General features: G+C 44.8%; 1 protein-coding gene across 2 annotated transcripts in view; it reads left to right on the top strand.

The window, feature by feature from the left end:
• The window catches only part of TTL (tubulin tyrosine ligase), a 37,379-nt gene extending 15,452 nt beyond the window's left edge, over window positions 1-21,927 (top strand). Inside the window, exons 4-7 of one of the 2 annotated variants that reach the window (XM_018055326.1) lie at window positions 3,495-3,630; window positions 5,413-5,682; window positions 11,075-11,218; window positions 18,285-21,927. In XM_018055326.1, coding sequence (XP_017910815.1) covers window positions 3,495-3,630; window positions 5,413-5,682; window positions 11,075-11,218; window positions 18,285-18,321 — 587 coding nt within the window. In that variant the 3' untranslated portion in view covers window positions 18,322-21,927. Of the gene's footprint in view, window positions 1-3,494; window positions 3,631-5,412; window positions 5,683-11,074; window positions 11,219-18,280 lie in introns of both variants that reach the window. The other variant, XM_005686745.3, reaches the window with a different exon arrangement.

Consider the following 22,852-nt stretch of genomic DNA (forward strand, 5'->3'; position numbering starts at 1 on the left):
TACCACTTAACATTGAATCGAGGTCCCTGTGCTGTATAGTAGGTCCTTGTTAGTTATCCATTTTAAATAGAGCAGTGTGTACATGTCCATCCCCAATTCCCTAACTATCCCTTCTCCCCATCCTTCTCCCTGACACATTGGTACTTATTTTTATCCCAGGTCCAGTGGACCTCACCTTCTTTTTCACCAACTGTGAGACAGAAGGGCATCACCTAGAATCCTCAGGTGCCTCACCTACCTCTCCCTCCCCTCCTGTGACCTCTTCTGCAGAACTGTCCCCTAGCTTTGTGCCATTAGTAAACAGGGGAATCGGAAGAGGAAATAGTCGTCTACAGTATTCCAGATTCCTCCTGTGGATGGAGACTGGAGTCAGGGTGGCCACCATGAGGACATCTTGCATCCTTGTGTCATGGACTTGACCGGCACGAGAACGAGGAGTGAGGCAGGCCTTGGGCAGAAGGACATGTCAGGTCATGGCGGTGATCCCACCCTGGTGGTCCCTGGACCCTCAGCAACACAAGACAGAAAGTGATGCTCAGCAGCAGAGGGAGATACAGACAGAATTAATGCCAAACAGAGAAGACATTTCACTTTAGGAGCTGAGGAGATTAGTGGTGTGGATTTGTTTTATTTGGGAATTACAAAATGAAATGAATAGCTGAATGAATGAATTGTATTCTTGTTAAACAAACACATAGTACCTAGTGCTTTCGGGGTATAGTTGGCGTAACTTGACACTATATTCAGAGCAAGCCACTGTTTACCGTCTCCACCGCCCATCTTGGATCTGAGTCACCTTCACCGTCATCTGGAGCATTCTCCCAGTCTCCACACAGGACAGTAGACAGAGATCCTATTAGAGCAGAGTCAGACCATGTCACATTTGTACTCAGCACTGTCTCTGGGACCAGGATAGCACCTGACAATCAACAGAGGATCAATATATATATTGAGTGAATGAATGAATGTATAGATGGATGGATGAATAAGAGAAATAATGAACATTTGGAGGTAGAGATAAATGAGACAGACATGGTTCTCTTGCGTTCATGGACCCACAGTCTAGTCAGAAAGAAGGCTAATGATGCTAATTTCCAAGAGAGAGGGAAACATTTTTCAAAAGTTTTTGAAAACAAAAACTATGATACAAATCTCCATAGCACCTTTATAAGACCCAAATATATATGTATATGTATAACTGAATTAACGCTGCTATACCCCTGAAACTAACACAACATTGAAAATCAACTATACTCCAATATAAAATAAAAAGTTTTTTAAAAAGCCAACCAGCAGTGGATACAACCCAAATGTCCATTCATTGATCGATTGAAAAAAATGTGGTATAGCCATCCACACAGTGGAATATTTAGTCATAGAAAGGTGGAAAGGCATATTGACACATGCTGCAATATGGATGAAGCTTGAAAAAAACTATGTTAATGAAAGAATCTAGACCAAAAAAGGCCCTTTACTATTTATTTCCATTTATATGAAATCTCTAGATTCGGCAAACCTATGGAGATAGAAAGTAGGTTGGTTAGTGGTCATCAGAGGCTTGGGTGAGGAAGGAATGGATATAAGTGTTCAGTGGGTATGAAGTTCGGGGGGAAGTGATGAAAACATTCTAAAATTAGATTGTAGTAACAGTTGCAAACCTCTCGAATATACTAAAGACCATTGAATTTTACACTTTAAAAGGGTGAATTTTATAGTATGAAAATATCAAAGCTCTTTTAAAATATTGCATCCATTATTTAATGTTGAGGGACACTTTTTCTTGGGGTATAGTTGATTTACAATGTTGTGTTAGTTTCAGGTGTACAGCAAAGTGAATCAGTTATACATATACATATATCCACTCTTTTTAGGTTATTTTCCCATATAGGTCATTATCAAGTATTGAGTAGAGTTCCCTGTGCTATACAGTAAGTCCTTATTAGTTATCTGTTTTATATGTAGGAGTTCAGTTCAGTCGCTCAGTCATGTCCAACTCTTTGCGACCCCATGAGTCGCAGCATGCCAGGCCTCTGTTCATCATCAACTCCTGGAGTTCACTCAAACTCATGTCCATCGAGTCGGTGATGCCATCCAGCCATCTCATCCTCTGTCATCCCCTTCTCCTCCTGCCCCCAATCCCTCCCAGCATCAGGGTCTTTTCCAATGAGTCAACTCTTCGCATGAGGTGGCCAGAGTATTGGAGTTTCAGCTTTAGCATCAGTCCTTCCAATGAACACCCAGGACTGATCTCCTTTAGGATGGACTGGTTGGATCTCCTTGCAGTCCAAGGGACTCTCAAGAGTCTTCTCCAACACCACAGTTCAAAAGAATCAATTCTTCGATGCTTAGCCTTCTTCACAGTCCAACTCTCACATCCATACATGAACACAGGAAAAACCATAGCCTTGACTAGATGGACCTTTGTTGGCAAAGTAATGTCTCTGCTTTTCAATATGCTATCTAGGTTGGTCATAACTTTCCTTCCAAGGAGTAAGCATCTTTTAATTTCATGGCTGCAACTACCATCTGCAGTGATTTTGGAGCCCTCAAAAATCAAGTCTGACACTATTTCCACTGTTTCCCCATCTATTTCCCATGAAGTGACGGGACCAGATTCCATGATCTTAATTTTCTGAATGTTGAGCTTTAAGCCGACTTTTTCACTCTCCTCTTTCACTTTCATTAAGAGGCTCTTTAGTTCCTCTTCACTTTCTGCCATAAGGGTGGTGTCATCTGCATATCTGAGGTTATTGATAATTCTCCCGGCAATCTTGATCCCAGCTTGTGCTTCTTCCAATACGTATGTTCAGGTAAATCCCAGTCTCAGTTTATCCCCCTCCCCTTCACCCCTGGTAACCATAAGATTGTTTTCTACATCTGTGACTCTATTTCTGTTCTATGAATAAGTTCATTTGTACCTTTTTTTTTTTTTTTTAGATTTCACATATTAGTGGTATCCTATGATATTTGTCTTTTTCTGTCTGACTGACTTTACTCAGTATGATTATCTCTCAGTTGATGGACACTTTTAATGTATCCAGTGTTTTCTATTATAGTGCTGCAAGAATGTTCTATTACATTTGTCTTCATGCCGTAACCTTACTGATGTTTCTGTAAAATATAGTGTTTCCAGTGGGTTTATTGGTTATAAGCAACACACAACCTTTATTGTGATACCAGTGACCAAGAGTAGTGGCCTGTATTCAGCGCACTCAGATTTTTAATATCCATCAAAATGAAATTTCATGGTTGGAGCCTGCCATGATGGTGTTTACAATCCTACGTAAATCGAGAGTAGGATTGGATAATGCAGGTGCTTTTGTAGGGAGATAGGAGAATAAGATGGAAGGAGGGAAGGGATGGAGAAGAAAAGCGAGCCAGCCAGTAACAGCCTCCTGTCGGCTGTCAGCATTTCCCTTCTGGCTTTGCAGAGAGCTTTTCTTTTTCCTCTTGGGATGAACCGGACTGATCTGGCTTTGCTTTTGCCCTGTTAGGTGAAGGCATCCTCATCTCCTCAGATGCTACAGAACTGTTGGATTTCATAGACAACCAAGGCCAGGTGCACGTGATCCAGAAATACCTGGAGCGCCCTCTGCTCCTGGAGCCCGGTCATCGCAAATTTGACATCCGGTAACACATCCACGTCTGGAGTTTTTGTTTTTCAAATCTGGGAAAAATGCAATCGTGCGTGATGACCAGTGTGATCTGGAGTGTGAGAAAGTACTGGAGTGCATTCAATGTCACCCAAGTTGGGCTGCCCTGGTGGCTCAGAGAGCAAAGAATCTGCCCACAGTGCATTGATCCCTGGGTAGGATAGATCCCCTGGAGAAGGGAATGGCAACCCACTCCAGTATTCCTGCCTGGAGAATCCCATGGACAGAGGAGTTTGGCAGGCTACAGTCCATGGTGTTGCACAGAGCTGGATACAACTGAGTGACTAGCACTTTCAAGCTGAGTGGCTGAACGGGACTGAGTTTCTGTACTTCATTTTCTGGTTTTCTATCACTCTTTCTCTTGTCTTTCTATAAAATGTGGCTAAGATGATGAATTTCCTCTCTCCCTTTTTCTTTTAGTATTCTCTCTTTTAAAAGCTGTCTATGGCTGCACCGGATCTCTGTTGCTGCACACAGGCTTTCTCTAGCTGCAGCGAGCAGGGACTACTCTCTAGTTGTGGTGCACAGGCTTCTCGTTGCAGTGGCTTCTCTTGCTGTGGAGCACAAAACTCTAGTTCTAGGGCTTTCGGGCTTCAGTGGTCGTGGCACATGGGCTTAGTTGCCCCATGGCATGTGAGATCTTCCCAGACCAGGGATTGAACCCGTGTTCCTGCACTGGCGAGATTCTAAACCACTGGTCCACCGGGGAAGTCCCTTTAATATTCTTTTTACTGGAGATGACTGCTGCAGCTGCTAAATCACTTCAGTTGTGTCCGACTCTGTGCGACCCCATAGACGGCAGCCCACCAGGCTCCACCATCCCTGGGATCTGGAGATGACCAGTGGATCCAAAAGGAAGGGCATCAGTGTGTGGGGCTTGCTTATGAAAGAAGCAAAGAGATATACACAGAACACATAGTCAGACACAGCAGATCACATGACCCTGCTAAAGGCTGTGTCCTCCCTCTGTTATCCGAGTCCCACTTTTTAAGGGTTTCTTGAACACACCTTAGGGTTTTGGACTTTTATGTTTCCAAGAAAGGACATGGCAAGGAGAGAGAGATTGTGGGTGCTTTCAAAAGCTGCATAGCCCTGGCCCCAGCTTGCCCCAGGCCTTTCTATCATCACCCAACCAGGACCCTCTCACCTTCATGCCTTCACTTTGACTTATTGCTTCTCAAACACCTGTCTTGTCAGACGAGGTTCAGTAGGAACAGTCTTCCTAAGATTACTAAAAGAGTAAACTTGGCAACTGGAGGTTTCATATTAAGCGTAAAAACCAGCCCACTCAGATCTCTTCAAAATACTGTGTCTTTTGAATGGACCAAAGTCTCCTTGTCAGTTATGGTGAAATGTTTTCTTTGCCTCATTACAGTGATAATTTGCTCTTTTGGCTAATTGTCATGGCTTGCCTCATGTAACTTTATTTATTTTAATATTTGTTTATTTATTTTTGGATGCATTGGGTCTTCCTTGCAGCACGGGGGCTTCTCTCTAGTTGTGGTGTGCAGGCTCAGTTGCCCCACGTCATGTGAGATCTTAGTTCCCCGACCAGGCATCAAACCTGCATCCCCTGCATTGCAAGGCAGCTTCTTAACCACTGGATCACCAGGGAAGTTTGTAACCTCGTATAATTTTAGAAACTACCTCCTTCCTCTGTTTCCTCCCAGAATAGTCAAGGTGTGGGCATGATAAAAAGAACATGGAGAAGCTTTCGATAACTTGAATAAAATAGTGTGTGTTTTTTTTGACTTTGCAGAAGCTGGGTCTTGGTGGATCATCAGTTTAATATCTACCTCTATAGAGAGGGTGTCCTTCGGACTGCTTCAGAACCATATCATATGGATAATTTCCAAGATAAAACCTGCCACTTGACCAATCACTGCATTCAGAAGGAGTACTCAAAGAACTACGGGAAGTATGAAGAAGGGAATGAAATGTTCTTTGAGGCATTCAATCAGTACCTAACAAGTGCTTTGAACATCACCCTGGAAAGTAGTATCTTACTACAAATCAAACATATAATAAGGTAACCTAATCCTATCTCTTTTGGTTAAGTGTGTCTTGAAGGAGCTTTGGGAGTTTGTGCCTCTCAAGGAATTGTTCCATTTTAATTATCTAATTTAAGGACAAAAATTATTTGTTATATCCCTTTATTATCCTTTTAATATCTATATGATCTGTAGTGATGAAGCTTTTTAAAATCCTTATGCTTAATCCTTCGATTACCTTATATGGGTCATTTATATCTTCTCTCTTTCACTTGGGCAGGTTGGTTAGAGGCGTATCAGTTTTATTAATCTCTTCTAAAAGTCAGCATTTGGCTTTATAGATTTTGTCTGCCATTTTTGTTTTCAATTTCCTCATGTTCTAGATTATTTTTATTCTGCTTTTGAGGGGTTTGCTTTCCTCTTCTTTTTCTAGTTTCCCTAAAGTAAAAGGTCAGATCACTGATTTGAGATATTTTTTTTAAAATATAAGCCATTAATGCCATCAGCTTTCCTATAAGAACTCGTTAGCTGCATCCCACAGATTTTGCTGTCGTGTTTTTGTTTTCATTTTATTAAAATACTTTCTAGTTTCCCTGTGACTCATCTTTGACTTGTGTGTTATTTAGCAATTTTTGCTGAATTTCCAAATATTTGGGATTCTCAAGGAATTTTCATTTCATTATGGTCAGAGAACATACTTTGTATGGTTTTGAATTTGTTAAAGTTTGTTTCATGGTCCAGAATACGGTCTATCTTTACTTATTTAAATTTTTTTCTTAATATGGTCCATCTTAGTGAATGTTCCACATGTACTAAAAATAATGTTTATTCTGCTGTAGTTGAGCAGGGTGTTCTATAAATGCCCATTAGGTGAAGGCAGTTGGTAGTGTCATTCAAATCTTTTGTATTCTTGCTGATTTTCTGTTCTACTTGTTCTGTCCATTATTGAGAGGTAAAACTCTGGAAGTCTCCAAGTATAATTGTGGACCTATGTCTCCTTTTCGTTTTATTTGTTTTTTGCTTGTATATTTTGAAGATCTGTTTTCAGGTGCATATACATTTAGAGTTGTTATTTCTTTGGGAAGAATTGACCTCTTTATCATTATGTAGTTCCTGTCTTTATCTCTGGTAATATTTCTTATTTTGAAGTCTGTTTTGCCTGATATTAGTATAGTCACTCCAGCTTTCTTTTGATTAATGATTTGTATGTTTTCATCCCTTTACTCCTCCTCTCTACTGTATAATTAAAATGGGCTTCTGATAGACATATCGTTGGATTTTGTTTTGTTTTGCTTTTAATCCAGTGTATCATCTGGTTTTCAGTCATTGTGTTTGTACCATTCTAAGTAACTACTGGCTTGATGAAATTTACCTCCACCATGTTATCATTCATTGTCCATTTGTCCCCTCTATTTTTTTTTTTTTCATTTCCTTGTTTCTTGCCTTCTTCTGAATTGTTTGAACTTTTTTAGAGTTCTGTTGAGTATTTGGCTATATCTTTTTGTATTTTTGTTTGTTTTAATGGTTACTCCAGGGACTATGATATACATAAACCTAATATGTAATAGATTATCTTGTTGGATTAAAAAAAAGACCAAACTGTATCCTGTTTACAAGAAACCCACTTTACATACAAAGGAAGGGAACACTCTTTTACATTTACCCAGATGTTTGCTGTTTCCTTTGCTCTTGCTTCAGCACTAAAATTCCAAGTTTCATGTCCCTTCAGACTTCAGGATTTCTTTTAGAGCAGTTCTGCTGGTGATAAGTCCTCTTGATTTTCCATCATCTTAGAATGTCTTGGTTTCTCCTTATTCCTGAAGGATTTTATCACTCAGTTCAGTTCAGTCGCTCAGTCATGTCCAACTCTTTGCGACCCCATGAATCGCAGCACGCCAGGCCTCCCTGTCCATCACCAACTCCCAGAGTTCACTCAGACTCACATCCATCGAGTCAGTGATGCCATCCAGCCATCTCATCTTCTGTTGTCCCCGTCTCCTCCTGCCCCCAATCCCTCCCGGCATCAGAGTCTTCCAATGAGTCAACTCTTTGCATGAGGTGGCCAAAGTATTGGAGTTTCAGCCTTAGCATCAGTCCTTCCAGTGAACACCCAGGACTGATCTCCTTTAGAATGGACTGGTTGGATCTCATAATGTCATGCAAAAAATTACGAACTGGCCCTATTCATATAAACTGAAAAACAAGCAAAGCTAAGTAATACATTATTTGGAGAAATGTGCATATGTGGTAAAAATCTAGTGAATTTTAAATTATGCATACAGTCATCTAATCATAATGCAAATCAGGATATAAAATGTTTACGGCATCCTAAAAGATACCCTTGAACTCCCTCAAAATATATGCTCTCTGCCAGAGATAGCCACTCTAACTTTTATCACCATAGATCCTTTTTGCTTGTTCTTAAACTTAATATAAGTGGAATTATACTGCAGTTCTTGCTTTGTGTTCCAATTTTTTCAGTATTGTTTCTGTGTCATATTCCATTGTGTGAGTGGTCCATGGTTTATCCTTTCTGGAGTTGATGGACCTCTGGGTTTTCTCTCATATTTAAGACCTGTAACCTCTCTGAATTGTTTTATGTCAAGTGTCATGTTTTTCTAGAAATATATCCTGTTGACCCAGGCTCACTTGTACATGTGACTGTCCCTTCCCCACCACGTTTTGGTGTCCCTTCCTGTTGTAAATCAGGTGGTCATTTATTATGCGAGAGTCTGTTCCTGGGATCTCTGTTCTGTTCTGCGTCTGTTTATCTGCCCTATCGCTGCCACCCTGTCATGATGACTGAACCTTTTTCCTTAATGTGTTCTTATACTGGGCTTCCCTGATGGCTCAGTGGTAAAGAATCTGCCTGCCAACGCAGGAGATGCATGGGGTTTAATCCCTGGGTTGGGAATATCCCCTGGAGAAAGAAATGGCAACCCACTCCAGTATTCTTGCCTGGAGAATCCCTATGGACAGAGGAACCTGGCAGGCTACAGTCCATGGGGTCACAGTCAGACACGACTGAGCAACTAAGCAATAAAAATAACAACATTCTTACATAGAGTCCAGCAGAATAATTACAAGGCTCAGAGTTCCATTTCTTCAGGGATTAAACGTGCTTAGAATTCTGACACCAGACAAATCAAATATACTGAAGAAAGAATTCCTATTTTAGGCAGAAGATGTATTTGATATTTGCTATCCCCCTCCTTCCCATTGTTCTGTGCCACTCAGACAGTGTTCCTACTCAAGAGCTATAAAAGCTCCTCCTGAATCTTATGTTCTTTTTTTTCTCCCCCAGCTAACTTCCCCCAGACTTCCTACTCCAGCCAAAAAAAAAATTAGATACACTATATTTAAAAAAAATTCTTCTAAAGTGATTTATTAACTTGAACTCCCAACAAATAAAAAATATTTTGTTTTGATCTGGTTCTGACTTCTGATTTTTCCTATAAGTGCTGGAGTGTAATGTTTCTTTTGCTTTTTATTCTTTATCCTTAAGTATTGTTTTTGTATTTAAGAAAAAAATTTAAATGTAATAAACTTTTTATCATGAGAACCCATTAAATTTTAAAATTTTTCTTAATTATAATATTGTAAAGAACATTTTAATTACAGAAGTCAAGGGTATTGTCTCAGAGATGAAATACAGAAACTGCAGAATACAGAAGCCCCAGTTCTTCTTTAAAGTCATAAGCCAAAACCTACTTATAAGACACATCTTTTTCCTTCTACATATACAGCTGAGTAGGACAGCTTTCTCTGATATCCTTAGAGTCATCCTGACATACTGTGTTTACTAAGATAAATATTTTTCCCCAACATCCAGTTGAGAGAAAAATCAGGGAAGAGTTTTATCAAATAAAAGCGACTTGGAGGTTAGAGGTGAATGGGAGAAGAAATTTTATTCCAACTGGTTCTTAAATAGCTGTCAAAATGATTTTTAAAGGTTTGAACACATCTATAGAAAGCTTTTCCCCTTCGTAGAAAAAAAGAAGGAAACTGATGATTTGGGGTGGGGGACTGTTGGAGCGAGGTTGGGGAAGCAAGACTGTGATTCCAAGTTCACAGAAGCCTCAATTCTCTTGTTGTTTATTATTTAAGATTTTTATTTATTTTTGGCTGTGCTGAATCTTCTTTGCTGGGTGGACTTTTCTCTAGCTGCGGTTGCAGGGGCTACTCTTCACTGAAGCGCCAGGCTTCTCATTGTGGTGGCCTCTCGTTGCAGAGCATGCTCGGTAGTTGTGGTACCCCGGCATGGTTGCCCTGCAGCATGTGGGGTCTTCCCAGCCCAGGGGTTGAACCCATGTCCCATGCATTGGCAAGCAGATTCTTAACTACTGGACCACCAGGGAAGCCCCAGTTCTTCTTTAAAGTCATAAGCCAAAACCTGCTTATAAGACATATCTTTTTCCTTCTAAATATACAGCTTGCATAGAAGGAGAGCTGTCTCTGATATTCTTAGAGTCATCCTGACATACTGTGTTTACTGAAATATTTTGCCCCAATATCCAATTGAGGGAAAAACCAGGGAAGAGTTTTATAAAATAGAAATGGCATAGACTTTCTGGGATGTTGTACTGGATAAGAGTTCTTTTTCATTCATAAGTAATAGATTTATGACTATCCAAAATTAATGATAAATTAATAAAATATACTTGTTCACTAGTAACAGCATTCATTAGATGGCTCCCAGCTTCCAGGAGGTATGACAAGTTCTTTAGGTAGTTATATCACTGAACCATCTCAGCATTGGGAATATGTGTTATTTTTACCCCAATTTCACAGACAATGACATCAACACTTGGCTTAAAGAGGTTTGTCTGAGATTCTGGCTTCGGCAGCATGACCTCAGGCTTCATGTACTGTTTCATCATGGTTTCTAAGATTCACTTTCAACTTTTCTTTGTCACTAAAATCCTCTAATTTTTGCAAACCGTAGTTGACCTTAATACAGTCCCATATTTCAATATCTTGTTTCAGCATATAAGGCTTTTAGTTAAAAGCAACAGAGTAGAGCTTGTGAAAGAAATGAATGAGATCAGCCTTCTCCTTGCAAATTCTGTGTCACAAAATGGTGGGCCATTTTTTTTAATATGGCAACAATATATAGAAGTGTTTTGTTTATTATCAGCAGATGTGGTAGCAACCTACCCGTTGGAGGAACCCACATTTAAAGGAACTGTGATGACTCAGCGCTTGCTGGGAAAGCAGCCAATACTTATCAGAATAAGAGTGATGGCAGAATTTTCTAACAAATAAGTTGCATCTCCTTGAGTAATCTATTGGTAATACATTTAAAAGAGAGAATTAAGCCAAGGCCAGTTTTCATCGGCACACTGGATGTAAAATCATCCAAGCACCCCTCCCCTGGTCTTGCTGCCCAGACCACCCCATCCTCAGCAAGCTCTTCCCTGTGCCCTGTAGGAGCTGCCTCATGAGCATAGAGCCCGCCATCAGCACCAAGCACCTCCCTTACCAGAGCTTCCAGCTCTTCGGCTTTGACTTCATGGTGGACGAGGAGCTGAAGGTCTGGCTCATCGAAGTCAACGGCGCCCCTGCTTGTGCTCAGTAAGTCTGAACACCACTGGGGGGGTTTTTGTGTGTGCGTGTTTTTATTGGCCTATATTTACTTTACAATGTTGTGTTGATTTCTGCTGTACAACGAAGTGAATCAGCTACATGGGTAATATATCCCCTCCCTCTTGACTCTCCCTCCCACCACCTCATCCCACCCCTCTAGGTCGTCACAGAGCACCCAGCTGAGCTCACTGTGTGCTATACAGCAGCTTCCCGCTAGCTAGCGGTTTTACACTTGATAGTGTATATATGTATCAGTCCTAATCTTCCAGTTTGTCCCACCCTCCCCTCCCCTCGTGTGTCCACGTGTTCACTCTCTACATCTGCATGTCTGTTTCTACCCTACAAATAGATTTGTCTGTTCCACTTTTCTAGATTCCACATATATGCATTAATACGTGGTATTTGTTTTTCTCTTTCTGACTTCACTCTGTATGACAGACTCTAGGTCCATCCATGTCTCTACGAATGACCCAATGTCATTCCTTTTTATGGCTGAGTAATATAGTCCACTGTATACGTACCACATCTTCTTATTCATTCATCTGTTGATAGACATCTAGGTTGCTTCCATGTCCTGGCCATTGTAAATAGTGGTTCAGTGAACATTGGTATGCCTGTGTCTTTTTGAATGAGATATCACCTCACATGGGTTAGAATGGCCATCATCAAAAAATATATAAACATTAAGTGCTGGAGAGGGTGTGGAGGAAAGGGAATCCTGTAGCACTATTGTTTGGAATGTAAATTAGCCAGAATGGAGAACAATATGAAGGTTCCTTAAAAAACTAAAAATGGAACTACCACCACTGGATTTTAACAACTGGGAATTTGGTTCTACAGGTGGGGTAGTCTGTCTTGACACGGGGTGAGCTCCCATTTCCGGGGTGTCTAAGAATGCTTGCTAAGTCCTTCAGCATGTCCAACTCTTCGCAACCCCATGGAGCCCACTAGGCTCCTCTGCCCTTGGGATTCTCCAGGGGATCTTCCCAAACCAGGAATCGAACGCATGTCTCTTGGGTCTCCTGCATTGGCAGGTGGGTTCTTTACCACTAGCACCACCTGGGAAGCACATTACTGGGTCTTCTAGCGTAGACCCTTTCAATGATGTCAAGGAGGATGTACGGTAGTGCTTTGGTTGGACCCTGGCCAGCAGGGGGCCTTGTCGAGTCATTCCCTTTTCCATCTCCTTCCCATATGAGCTGAGCATTTAGCCTGTGCTGAGGTGGGTGGTGGATGCCGTGAAAGTTCCAAATGAAGCCAGTAGTAGCAGCCAAGACCCTCTTGTGTGGCAAGGTGATGGGTCAGCTGGTCCCGTGAGCGGGGGAGATAGTGATGAGCAAGCATTTCAGGGGCTCCCTGGACAGGAGGTGGTCTGAGAAGGTGCCATGGACATGGTGGAGCTGAAGCTGGGTTGGAAGAGGAGAGAGTCACCTGTGCCAAGGGGAAAGGGAGCCAGCCTCCAGCCGCACCTTGCTCTGGGCCAGGCTCTAGGGGAGATGTGCAGATGAACAGACCCTGCCCTCAGGGAGCTTCCACTCCTCCTGGGAGGAGTCTGGCTGCAGCATGGCGTGAGTATTGTGGGGTAAGAAAAGGTGAGGGTACAGGTGAGTTGGAGTCTACGTATGGGAAACCTTCCACGTATGGGAGTCATTCGCACTTCATCCTCAAAGGTTGCAGCTTCATCTGTGCCTGCAGCTAATGGTAGTTGTTAGGTCCCTGTCACCTGCCTGGCCCCGGATTGGGCTCTGAGTCTCAGCCTTTGTACCGAGAGACCTAGGTCCACCCTTTGTAGAGGGAGACTGGGAAGGACCAAGGACAAGACAAATATAGATGAGACTGGGATACACGCTGTCATAGAGTGAAAGATGTTAGAAGATAATAAAATTGAGCACAAGGTCCCCTTGGGAGGTGATGCCTGGGACTGAGAGCTGAAGGAGGAGGAGAGTGAGGGAGGCTGGGGTGGAGGGGTATGGAACCTTTCACATTCTCCCTTCATCACATCCTTAGGGGTGCCTGCCTTCTCCTGTCCTTCCTGTCAGCTGTACGTCCCTCCTTGTGCTCTGACACAGTCCCCTCCCTCCAGGCAGGAGGGCAGGATGAGGATGCAGAGCTCAGCTACATCCCTCTTTGCTGAATACTTCCCACCAGCATGTGGTACCCAGCAGATTTCCCCAGTGATTACAAAGAACCCTCCTGGACTGCCCTGGTGGTCCAGTGGTTAAGACTCCATGCATCTTATACAGAGGGCACAAGCTCAGTCCCTAGTCAGGGAACTAAGATCCCACACGCCCGCTGTGCAGTTAGGCCAAAAGGAAAAAAAAAAGGCCCTCTTCTGATGTCCTGTCCTGCTCCACTGACCACTCCCTCCCTGCTCCCTTCACAGCCACACTTTTTTTTTTTTTTTTTTTTTTGGCCACTCTGCATGGTGTGTGGGATCTATTAGTTTCCCGACTCAGGATCGAACCTGCACCCCTTGCACTAGAAGCACAGTCTTAACCTTAATCCTTAAATCTTAACCTTAATCCTGGACCACCAGGGAAATGCCCACAGCCACACATCTGGAGAAGCCACATCTGCACACACTGTCTCCTCTTCCTCAGTCCCCATCCACACTGTGGTCCGCTCCAGGCTGCCTTCCATCCACTCTCACAGAAACTGCCCTTTCCAGGTCTCCAGCCAAGCCCATCTTGCACTCCTGGATTTTAAAGCCAGCCAATTACATTATATCCCTGAGTCCCAGGCCAGTATCTGCACCTGTCTTCCCAGCATCCTGCGAGGAGCTGTGTGGATGTCCAGTGGGTGTCCCACCCCAGAGCTGCCCATCTCAGTGAATGTCCAGCTCCCCTCTTTGGGGGTCCTAAGCCAGAAACCCAACTAAGACCCAGCCTCCCCCTTTCCATGACCCCCAAGGTTCTGTCCATCAGGCCTGGTCAATTCTGCCTCCAGCTTTGGCTCAAGGGTTGACCTCTAGTCTCTGGATAGGAAAAGGTGGATCTCCCTCTTTTATTCATGTAAGGATTGAAGGCTAGAGAGGGCAGAGAAATAGCAATTTCTCAGTTCACTTGGAGTGATGAGTAATATCTTGACCTCTTTTTCCATTAGTGGCATCCACACGCTGGCGAAGGCTCACTTGCTTGCTGAGATGCTCTGCAGGATCTGGTCATGCTGGAGCCTGACAGAGGCCTCTAGTGAAAAGCCACTGGGCATCAGGGTTTGCTGTCTTCTCTGGGCTGCATCTCACTAGCCCCTCAAAGCTACTTCCCATCTGCTGGATCCCCTTTGCTCAGAGTCCTGATGAGAGCAGTGGGGTCTAGCAGAAGAGCGGGGTTTTGAGAAACATGTAAAAATGAGCATCCTTAAAGAGTCCACTGGAGGAGGGAGCTGGACACTGCCCAGTCAATTATTGTATGAATTATTTTGAGTTACAGTTGCTGTCATAGAAAAGAAACAGATTCTATCTTCTAGAAGAAGTGAAGTGAAAGTGTTAGTTACTCAGTCATATCCGACTCTGCAACCCCATGTACTGTAGCTTTCCAGGCTCCTCTGTCCATGGGATTCTCCAGGGAAGAGTACTAGAGTGGGTAGCCAATCACTTCTCCCGGGGACCTTCCTGACCCAGCAGTTGAACCCAGGTCTTCTGCATTGCAGGTGGATTCTATACCACTGAGCCACAGGGGAAGCTCGTCTATCTTTTAGGTGCATAATTTTGAGTAGGGAGAGCTCTTGAAATGGGGGGCTTATTGTGAGGTGGCTTGGAAAGCCCCAAGGGACCCAGGCCACACCATGAGGTGGATGGGTTCTGTTCTTATGCTGAAGGAAGTAAACTTTTTTTTTTATACAACAATGATATATGATTTTTCCTGATTTTTTTTTTTTTTTTTTTGGCCATGCCTCAAGGCATGGGGGATCTTAGTTCCCTGACCATGGATCAAACCTGTGCCCTCTGCATTGGAAGGGAAAGTCTTAACCACTGGACCATCAGGGAAGTCCATGAAAGAACTAAACTTTCAAATGCCTTTATTCTTGCTTCCTAAAGGACAAATGGGAAGAGAGTTGATGGAGATGATGATACGATGGTGTAGTCAAAGGAAAGTCTTTATTCAGGAGGCACGGTTTCATTGTTGTGCAGATGTTAAAACAGGACTTACTTATCTTGCTGTATGAACATAGCAGGATGTTCAAAGACCCATACTTGCTTGTATATTGGGTACCTCCTGTGCCAGAAATATTGAAGTTGTTAGTTGACTTGACGAGGTTGAAGCTATGTCCTCTCCCCCCACCCCCAGCATCCCTTTCAGAAAAGCTTTCCCAAGGTGACTAATGACACGCTTCATGGAACACCAAACACTGACTGTTTCAATGGTTCTGGCTCTTGGTGACTTGCCAAGACCCAAGACTACTAAGATCCAAGCTACCACCCCTCCCGTGCGGGCCTCCTGATCATTGTCCCTTCAGAAGGGGAAGGTTGAGTGGTGTAGCCTCGACCCTGGGGCTTGATCCATGTAGACAGAAGAAGCAGGGGCTGAGGGGCTGGGGGGAGGGGAGATAGGAAAGAGCAGACATCTCGCAGGAGAAACAAAGGTCAGCCGGTAGTTAGGGCTTACCAAGACAGACAAGAGAAGCATGGTTTTGCACGAGCTCTCTTCCCAGAGGGCCTTACAAAAGGTTAGGACATAGCAATTCCAGCCTCAAGGGCAGTAGAAGGGGATGAGGGTGGGAGAAAGTTTCTATGAGGAGAATAGCAGAGATTTGCCACTGGATCAGGAGGGACCAGAATTTGGTTGTGAAGATTCCCCACCTGGTGGAGATTGGGAGATAGCATCTTCTGGAAGTCAGGACAGTGAAGACCTCTGTTCCTCCAGGTTGGGCTGGCCTAGACTCCTGCCACCTGTATCCAAGCAGTCCTGAGCAAGTTAGGCACATAGCAAATAGGCACATCTGGCCCAGAGCATCGTCTCAGATGTGGGTTTTCTCTTTGAACGATATGTCTCTGGTTTTTCCCTGTGTTGACATGAGTGTGTGCTAAGTCGCTTCGGTCGTGTCCAACTCTTTGCAGCCCCATGGACTGTAGCCCAACAGGCCCTTCTGTCCATGGGGTTCTCCAGGCAAGAACACTGGAGTGGGTTGCCATGCCCTCCTCCAGGGGATCTTCCCAACCCAGGGATCAAACCTGAATCTCTTACATCTCCTACACTGGCAGGCAGGTTCTTCATCACTAGCGCCACCTGGGAAGCCCTCCCTGTGTTGGAGCCAGTCCTAAAAGAGCTCGCCTCACACGCTGGTGTGTGAAGCAGACAAAAGTCCTGTAGGGAACAAGGGGGTGCGGAGTTTGAGGGCCTCCTTATAGCTCTGGATAGGAGGTTTTCCTCCTTGGCTTTGGTGGTTCCTTGGCCTCTGGCTGAAGTCCAGGTGCCAGCATGTGGCGTCAGGCCCCACCTTGTCCCCTGCCTCACACTGCAGTGGTCTCCTTTCCCAGATTTCCTGAGTTCTCTGCTTGGTGGGTGCCCCTCCCTATATTTGCATGGCCCTTCCTCTCTCTCACCCTCCTCTCTCTTTCTCCCTCCCCTCCTTTGTCTCTGTATCTCACCCTCATTCTTTTTTATTTATTATTTTTAATTGTTATTGGAGTATAGTTGCTTTACAACAAAGTGAACCAGCTGTACAACAAAGTGAATCAGCTATGGAAGTGTTTGTCACTTGGTCCTGTCCAACTCTGTGACCCCATGGACTGTAGTCCATCAGGCTCCTTTGTCCATGGGATTCTTCAGGCAAGAATAATGGAGGGGGTAGCCATTCCCTTCTTCAGGGGAATCTTCCCAACCCAGGGATTGAACCTGGGTCTCCTGCATTGCAGGCAGATTCTTTACCATCTGAGTCACCAGGGAAGTCCACGAATCAACTATACTTATACATATATGCCCTCTTCTTTAGATTGCCTTCCCATTTAGCTCACCACAGAGCACCGAGTAGAGTTCCTTATGCTATGCAGTAAGTTCTCATTAGTTATCTATTTTATATAAACGCATAGTATATGTGCGTCAATCCCAATCTCTCAGTTCATCCCCCCCACCGCTTCCCGCTTTGATGTCCATACATTTGTTTCTACGTCTGTGTCTCCATTTCTGCTTTGCAAATGAGAGGACTTGTAAAGAAGTGTGGCATGTGTATACAGTGGAACACTACTCAGCCCTTAAAAGGAACAGAATTTTATCGTTTGTAGAGACATGGATGGAATCAGAGAATGTCATACAGAGTGAAGTCAGTCAGAAACAGAAATATTGTATGTTAACATGTATATGTGGCCTCTAGAAAAATGGCACTGGTGATCTTACCACCCTCGTTCTCTGTGTCTGACTCCCCTCTCCTTCCTCCTCTTTTCTGCCCTGTCATCCATTCTCTGTCCGTTGTCACTCATTCTCCAGGTCTCAGATGAGCTATTACTCTGAGGAGTCTTCCTTAAAGGCCCCTCAACCACAGCACGTGGGTGCTTTCCTTGGGGAGAGCCTGTGTCTCCATGTGTACCCCCCACAGACAGGCAAGATGGCCCTGTTCTCTTTGGAATTGCCTGTCTCCCCTGCAGTTAGTTAGAGCAGGCGTTGCCTTGTCTGTTCACCTGCAAGACCTTCCAGAAATATCCATTAAGTGGATGCTTTATCTTCATGCAGTAGTACTTCCTACAGTATTTGTATGGACAGTTGGCACGTGTCTTATAAATACCAGGTGGAATTTTGGGGCAGATCCTGGTGAAAGAGCTTCCTAGGTGGTGCGGTGGTAAAGAATCCACCTGCCAATGCGGAGAAACCAGAGACTCGGGTTCAATCTCTGGGTCAGGAAGATCCCCTGGAGAATGAAATGGCAACCCACTCCAGTATTCTTGCCTGGGAAATCCCATGGACAGAGGAGCCTGGTTGGCTATAGTCCATGGAGTTGGAAGAGAGTTGGATAGGACCTAGCAACTAAACAATACGGATTTTTTTTAAAAAACCACTTTTGATTTTCTCCTGCACTTTGATGTGCATCCTCAATAATAGATCTCCGAACCTGTTTCAGGAAGCTTTATGCAGAGCTGTGCCAGGGCATCGTGGACATAGCCATTGCCAGCGTCTTCCCACCCCCAGACACGGAGCAGCAGCCCCCCCAGCCGGCCACCTTCATCAAGCTGTGACCCAGGGAGGTGTGCAGAGATGCCTCAGAAGAAGCACGCGGGGGGCCCTGCCCCAGGGGAAGGAGATGTGTCTGAATTGCTGTCAAGCGCAACTCGGAGAGACGTGCTGGGAGAAAACAAAGGAGCTTCCCCCAGGAGTGATTGGTTGCCCAGAGGTCCCCAGGTGAAGCTCTGGGCCCTGCTACGGAGATTGGAAAACTGCAGCACATTTCTCAGACGGGAGAGCCAGATATTCTTCTAAGGGGCAAAAACAGGGATGAACTTACTTTACCTTCTCATTCTTTGAAAAGATCTGAATTATATCCTAAGGCAGCGCTCTGAGCAGCAGCGCGTCTCCCGCCCAGGGGTGGCAGCCGTCGGACCTGGTTGGTGATTGTCCACTGCTGCGTTAGTGCCTTAGCTCTGTGCCCAGCTGCGGCCTCCGGTCTGGGGTAGGGACGGGATGTGAGAGCACTCAGGAGGTGGCCGATGAGTCCCCCCAGCTCGTCCCCGTCACTCCCCCAACCGTCTGGACACGTGCTCACCATCTGTCCCTGGGGCCTGGCTGTGCAGGCGCCGCCTCGCCGCCAGGGGGCGTGCTCACCCTGATCCTGATGGTGTCTGGCCGGTCACCAGTCAGGGCTGGCGTGGACTGGGCGCCAAACGCTGCTCTCAGTCTGCTCTCTGCATGTTTTAGAAACCAAGCAGCAAAGTTTGCTGTGAACCCATAAGCATTCAATAAGCATGAGAGAGGAAAAAACACGATGTCTTGCTTTACTTAATAGCTGGGTGTGTGTGGGTGGTGGGATGGGTCTTTGAAATATGACGATTATGGTGATTCTCAGAATCTCCTTGTTTTAACCAGAATTCTACATGCCCTTTGGACAGGTTCCCTTTTGTTCATTTTTCGGAGGATTTAACTTTTGTTAGAAAGCCCTCCAGGAGAGTAGAATTCCCCTCACCCTACCCCACCCCAGGGGGCTCCTCCCCATTTTGTTTTTCTTGCTCTTTATACACCTTTTTTAGGAGTTGGAAGGTTAGGTTTTGTTCCAGGGAAGATTTTTCGTCTCCTTGTTCCTCTCAACGTCCGGGAGAGCCTGTGGATCAGTATATGTCTCACCCGAAAAGGAGAATCTCTTGAAATGGAAAAGGTGTGGTTTCAGAGCGGCACATGGCACCCTGTCAATCAGCAAATGTTAGCAGTGTCCCCTTAGGTGTAGTTTCTACTACCCACGGCATGGATGAATATTCTACAGACTTTCCGGGAGGCCACCTCACTAGCAAGAAGGAGCCCCCACATGCCACTTGTGTCCAGTGTGAGCTGAGTGCACAATGCATGGGAATCCCCGCAGACCCACTGAGCAGGCATGCACCCTCCACCCTAGGACCGTGGGCCTGGGGGGTGGGGATAGGTGCGGGCCTTCTCTCTGGCACAGGTGCCCTCCCTTATTCATCTCCATTTGTCATCAGAAAAGAGTTCTGCAGCCAGGAGAGACTTTTTTACAAAGCAAAGAAAAAGCAGCCTCAAATATGATGAGATGTGGGAGCTGATGGTAAAAAAAGGAATGATGGAAATGATTTCATGGATGCACCAGTGGGTGTGGGATGTGAAAGTATTGTGTCTCAGTGAAGTGGAGGAAGGCCCAGCCAGCTGGGCTCGCCCGGCAGTTTGGAATTAAAAAATAAACATGCCAGTGGTTACCCAGAATGTATAGATGATGAAGTTTGCATCCAGAGCAAAGTAAAACAAGTGTTACTGGAATCCTAGAGGCCCAGAGCAGCTGATGGGTTAGTGTTTGGGGAGATTCTGAGTAGACTGTGGGCAGGTGTGCATCCATGGAGAAAGTGTAGGGTTCTGGGGCTTGGGAAGTCTGTGTGGGCCGGTGATGGGAAAAGTAGGGAGGTTTGGGGGACTTCCCTGGCTCTTCAGTGGTTAAGACCCCACACTTGCACTAGAGGGGGCACCGGTTCAATCCCTGGTTGGGGAACTAAGATCCTGCATGCTGCCCAGTGCGGCCAAAAAACAAGAGGGAAAAAAAAGCGGGGAGAATTTTGTAGTCCCGTCACAAGCAAATGCAGATTTGTAATGATCTTTTGGACCTAAATAACAGGGACATTTGAGAATTTTCCAGTGTCTTTTACAGTGGCACAACTAAGAATCCAGGTGTTAGGAAGTCTGTGGATTTTGATGGGTTTTCTAAGAAAACAGAATCGATAGCAATATATGTGAGGGAAAAAAGGCTTTAAAGAGGAAATTATGCTTCATTCCTCACGTGGTTTCAAATAAGTATCTGTTTTGTGCATTTATGTCTGATCAGGGAGAGCAGCTGGCACAGAACTCTTCCATATCCTTCAGTGGTATCTGTGGCACAGATGGTCATGCCTCGCCCCCGTCAGTCTTCATCCGTGTAGTCTGTGTTCATGTCGCCAGTTGCTAGGGAAGGAGGTGGTGGTGGTGTTTGGAGATGTTGATTTCAGTCTCGACTCATTGGCTGCACAGCATCAGAAAAACCCATGAACCTCTGTGCCTTAGTTTCTTATCTTGTGGAAGAACTTGTTGCCTGATCCAGGGACTACCTCAAGGGCATTCAGTGAGAACACAGGAGATTAGGAAGGCTGGAGAGCCCTGAGGACCAAGGTTCTCAATGCAGATAATTTGCTGGAGTCACTGGGGAAGCTTTAAAGAATGTTGGTGTCCACACCTCCCTCCTCATGACCCCTGGCCCGTTAGGCCTGAACCTCAGGCGTCAGATGCATTGAGATGCCTCGAACCACTGCTGGAGAAGGAAGGACAGATAACATTATTACCTTGGAAGAATCCAATAAGGTTTAGAGATTTTTTTTTAATTCCTTTTGGAAGGCCAGGCATTTCTTTAAGGATGACCGGATGCTGACGTGATATACAGCATATTCCATCCAAACAAGTTCTCTCTGCTCCCCGTCATAGCCTTTGGAAACTCAGCCGTGCTTTCATCTACTTAAATCTGCTTTCATCTACTTTGTGAAGCCTTGTTGTCAAATGTAACCAGACATGAATTTATAAATCTGCTAAACATGTGTTAGGGTTACAAATGAATTATTGAGAGGAAAGCCCCTTCTGTCTCACTGGACTCCTATGATGACTGTAAACTCTGTTTCCCCAGGACATGAAAGTGCCTCAGTGTCTGTCTGATAAAGTGGAGCAGGTGCTGGTGGACTTAACCAGCTAATGTGGTGTTTCAGGAGCGCCTCAGGGTGATGGTCCCAGACTTGGGATGTCTGGTTGTGCCGGAAACAGACGGACCCACGAGCTGTGGTAACGCTACGAAGGGTGTTTCCATTAAAGTGGAGGTTGTGTCAAGCAGGGGTGCGTCCAGCCTTGCCATGGGTCGTGGGGACTCTACCAGAGAAGACAACGTGCTGGAGAGGGTCCCCGCAGCACTAGTGGGTGCCGTGGAGAAAACTGTCTCTGCTCCTGGACACAGAATCTGTACCTAAGAGGAAATGACTTTTGAAACAAGGCAATTCTATGAATGTTTGAATGCCTGGAGCATTAAAGGAATTGTATTCAAGTGTTTTTGTCCCCTTTGGTTCTCTCATCTTACTGTGGGTGTTGACTGTCCTCCGATATGCCTGGTTATTGGAATCCGTGATTCTGTTAAACTAGAGGCAGGCAGACTTTTTCTATAAAGGGCTAGGTAGAAAATATTCTAGGCTTTGCAAGCCCAACTAGGTCTCTCTTGCATATTCTTCTTTTTTTTCCTTAACTCTTAAAAAATATTAAGAAAACAAAACTTAGCTCACGGGCCATGCAAAAATAAGCACATACATGGCCATTGTTTGTTGACCTAAGAATGTCGGTATGTAAGCCAATAGACTTGTCCTTTAAAACTGTGAGCTGCTCCAGGATGATGCACTGAGCAATTTCAGCTACCAAAATCGAGTCCATCACATTTTACATGACATGTGTATTATCTGAATCATGCTGCAGATTGTGTGCTTTAAAGTAAGGCTCCTTCTCCAATTAGCCAGAAGTTCAGGAAGTCCTTAAGACTTTAGTAAGGCCGTATAAATACCAGCAGGCATATCCTAGCGGCTTCCCTTGTAGCTCAGTTGGTAAAGAATCTGCCTGCAATGCAAGAGACCTGGGTTCGATTCCTGGGTCAGGAAGATCCACTGGAGAAGGGAATGGCAACCCACTCCAGTATTCTTACCTGAAGAATCCCATGGACAGATGAGCCTGGCAGGCTACAGTCCATGGGGTCATTAAGAGTCGAACACAATTTAGTGACTACACCACCACCACAGCAGTACCTGCTGGTCTCACCTCAGACCCTTAGTCACATGGCTAGAAAGGGCTTTACTTATGTAAACTGTAATTAAACTTGTAACTTGTGGACAAACCATCCAACTGAGGCTGGATGCTTTGAACTCCTTTCCCGTGTATAGCTGGCCTGCCTTGCATAGCAGCTTCCACACCAGAAACCTTGGCTTAAACA

The sequence above is a fragment of the Capra hircus genome, chromosome 11 (genome assembly GCF_001704415.2).
Source record: "Capra hircus breed San Clemente chromosome 11, ASM170441v1, whole genome shotgun sequence".
Classification (NCBI taxonomy): domain Eukaryota; kingdom Metazoa; phylum Chordata; class Mammalia; order Artiodactyla; family Bovidae; genus Capra; species Capra hircus.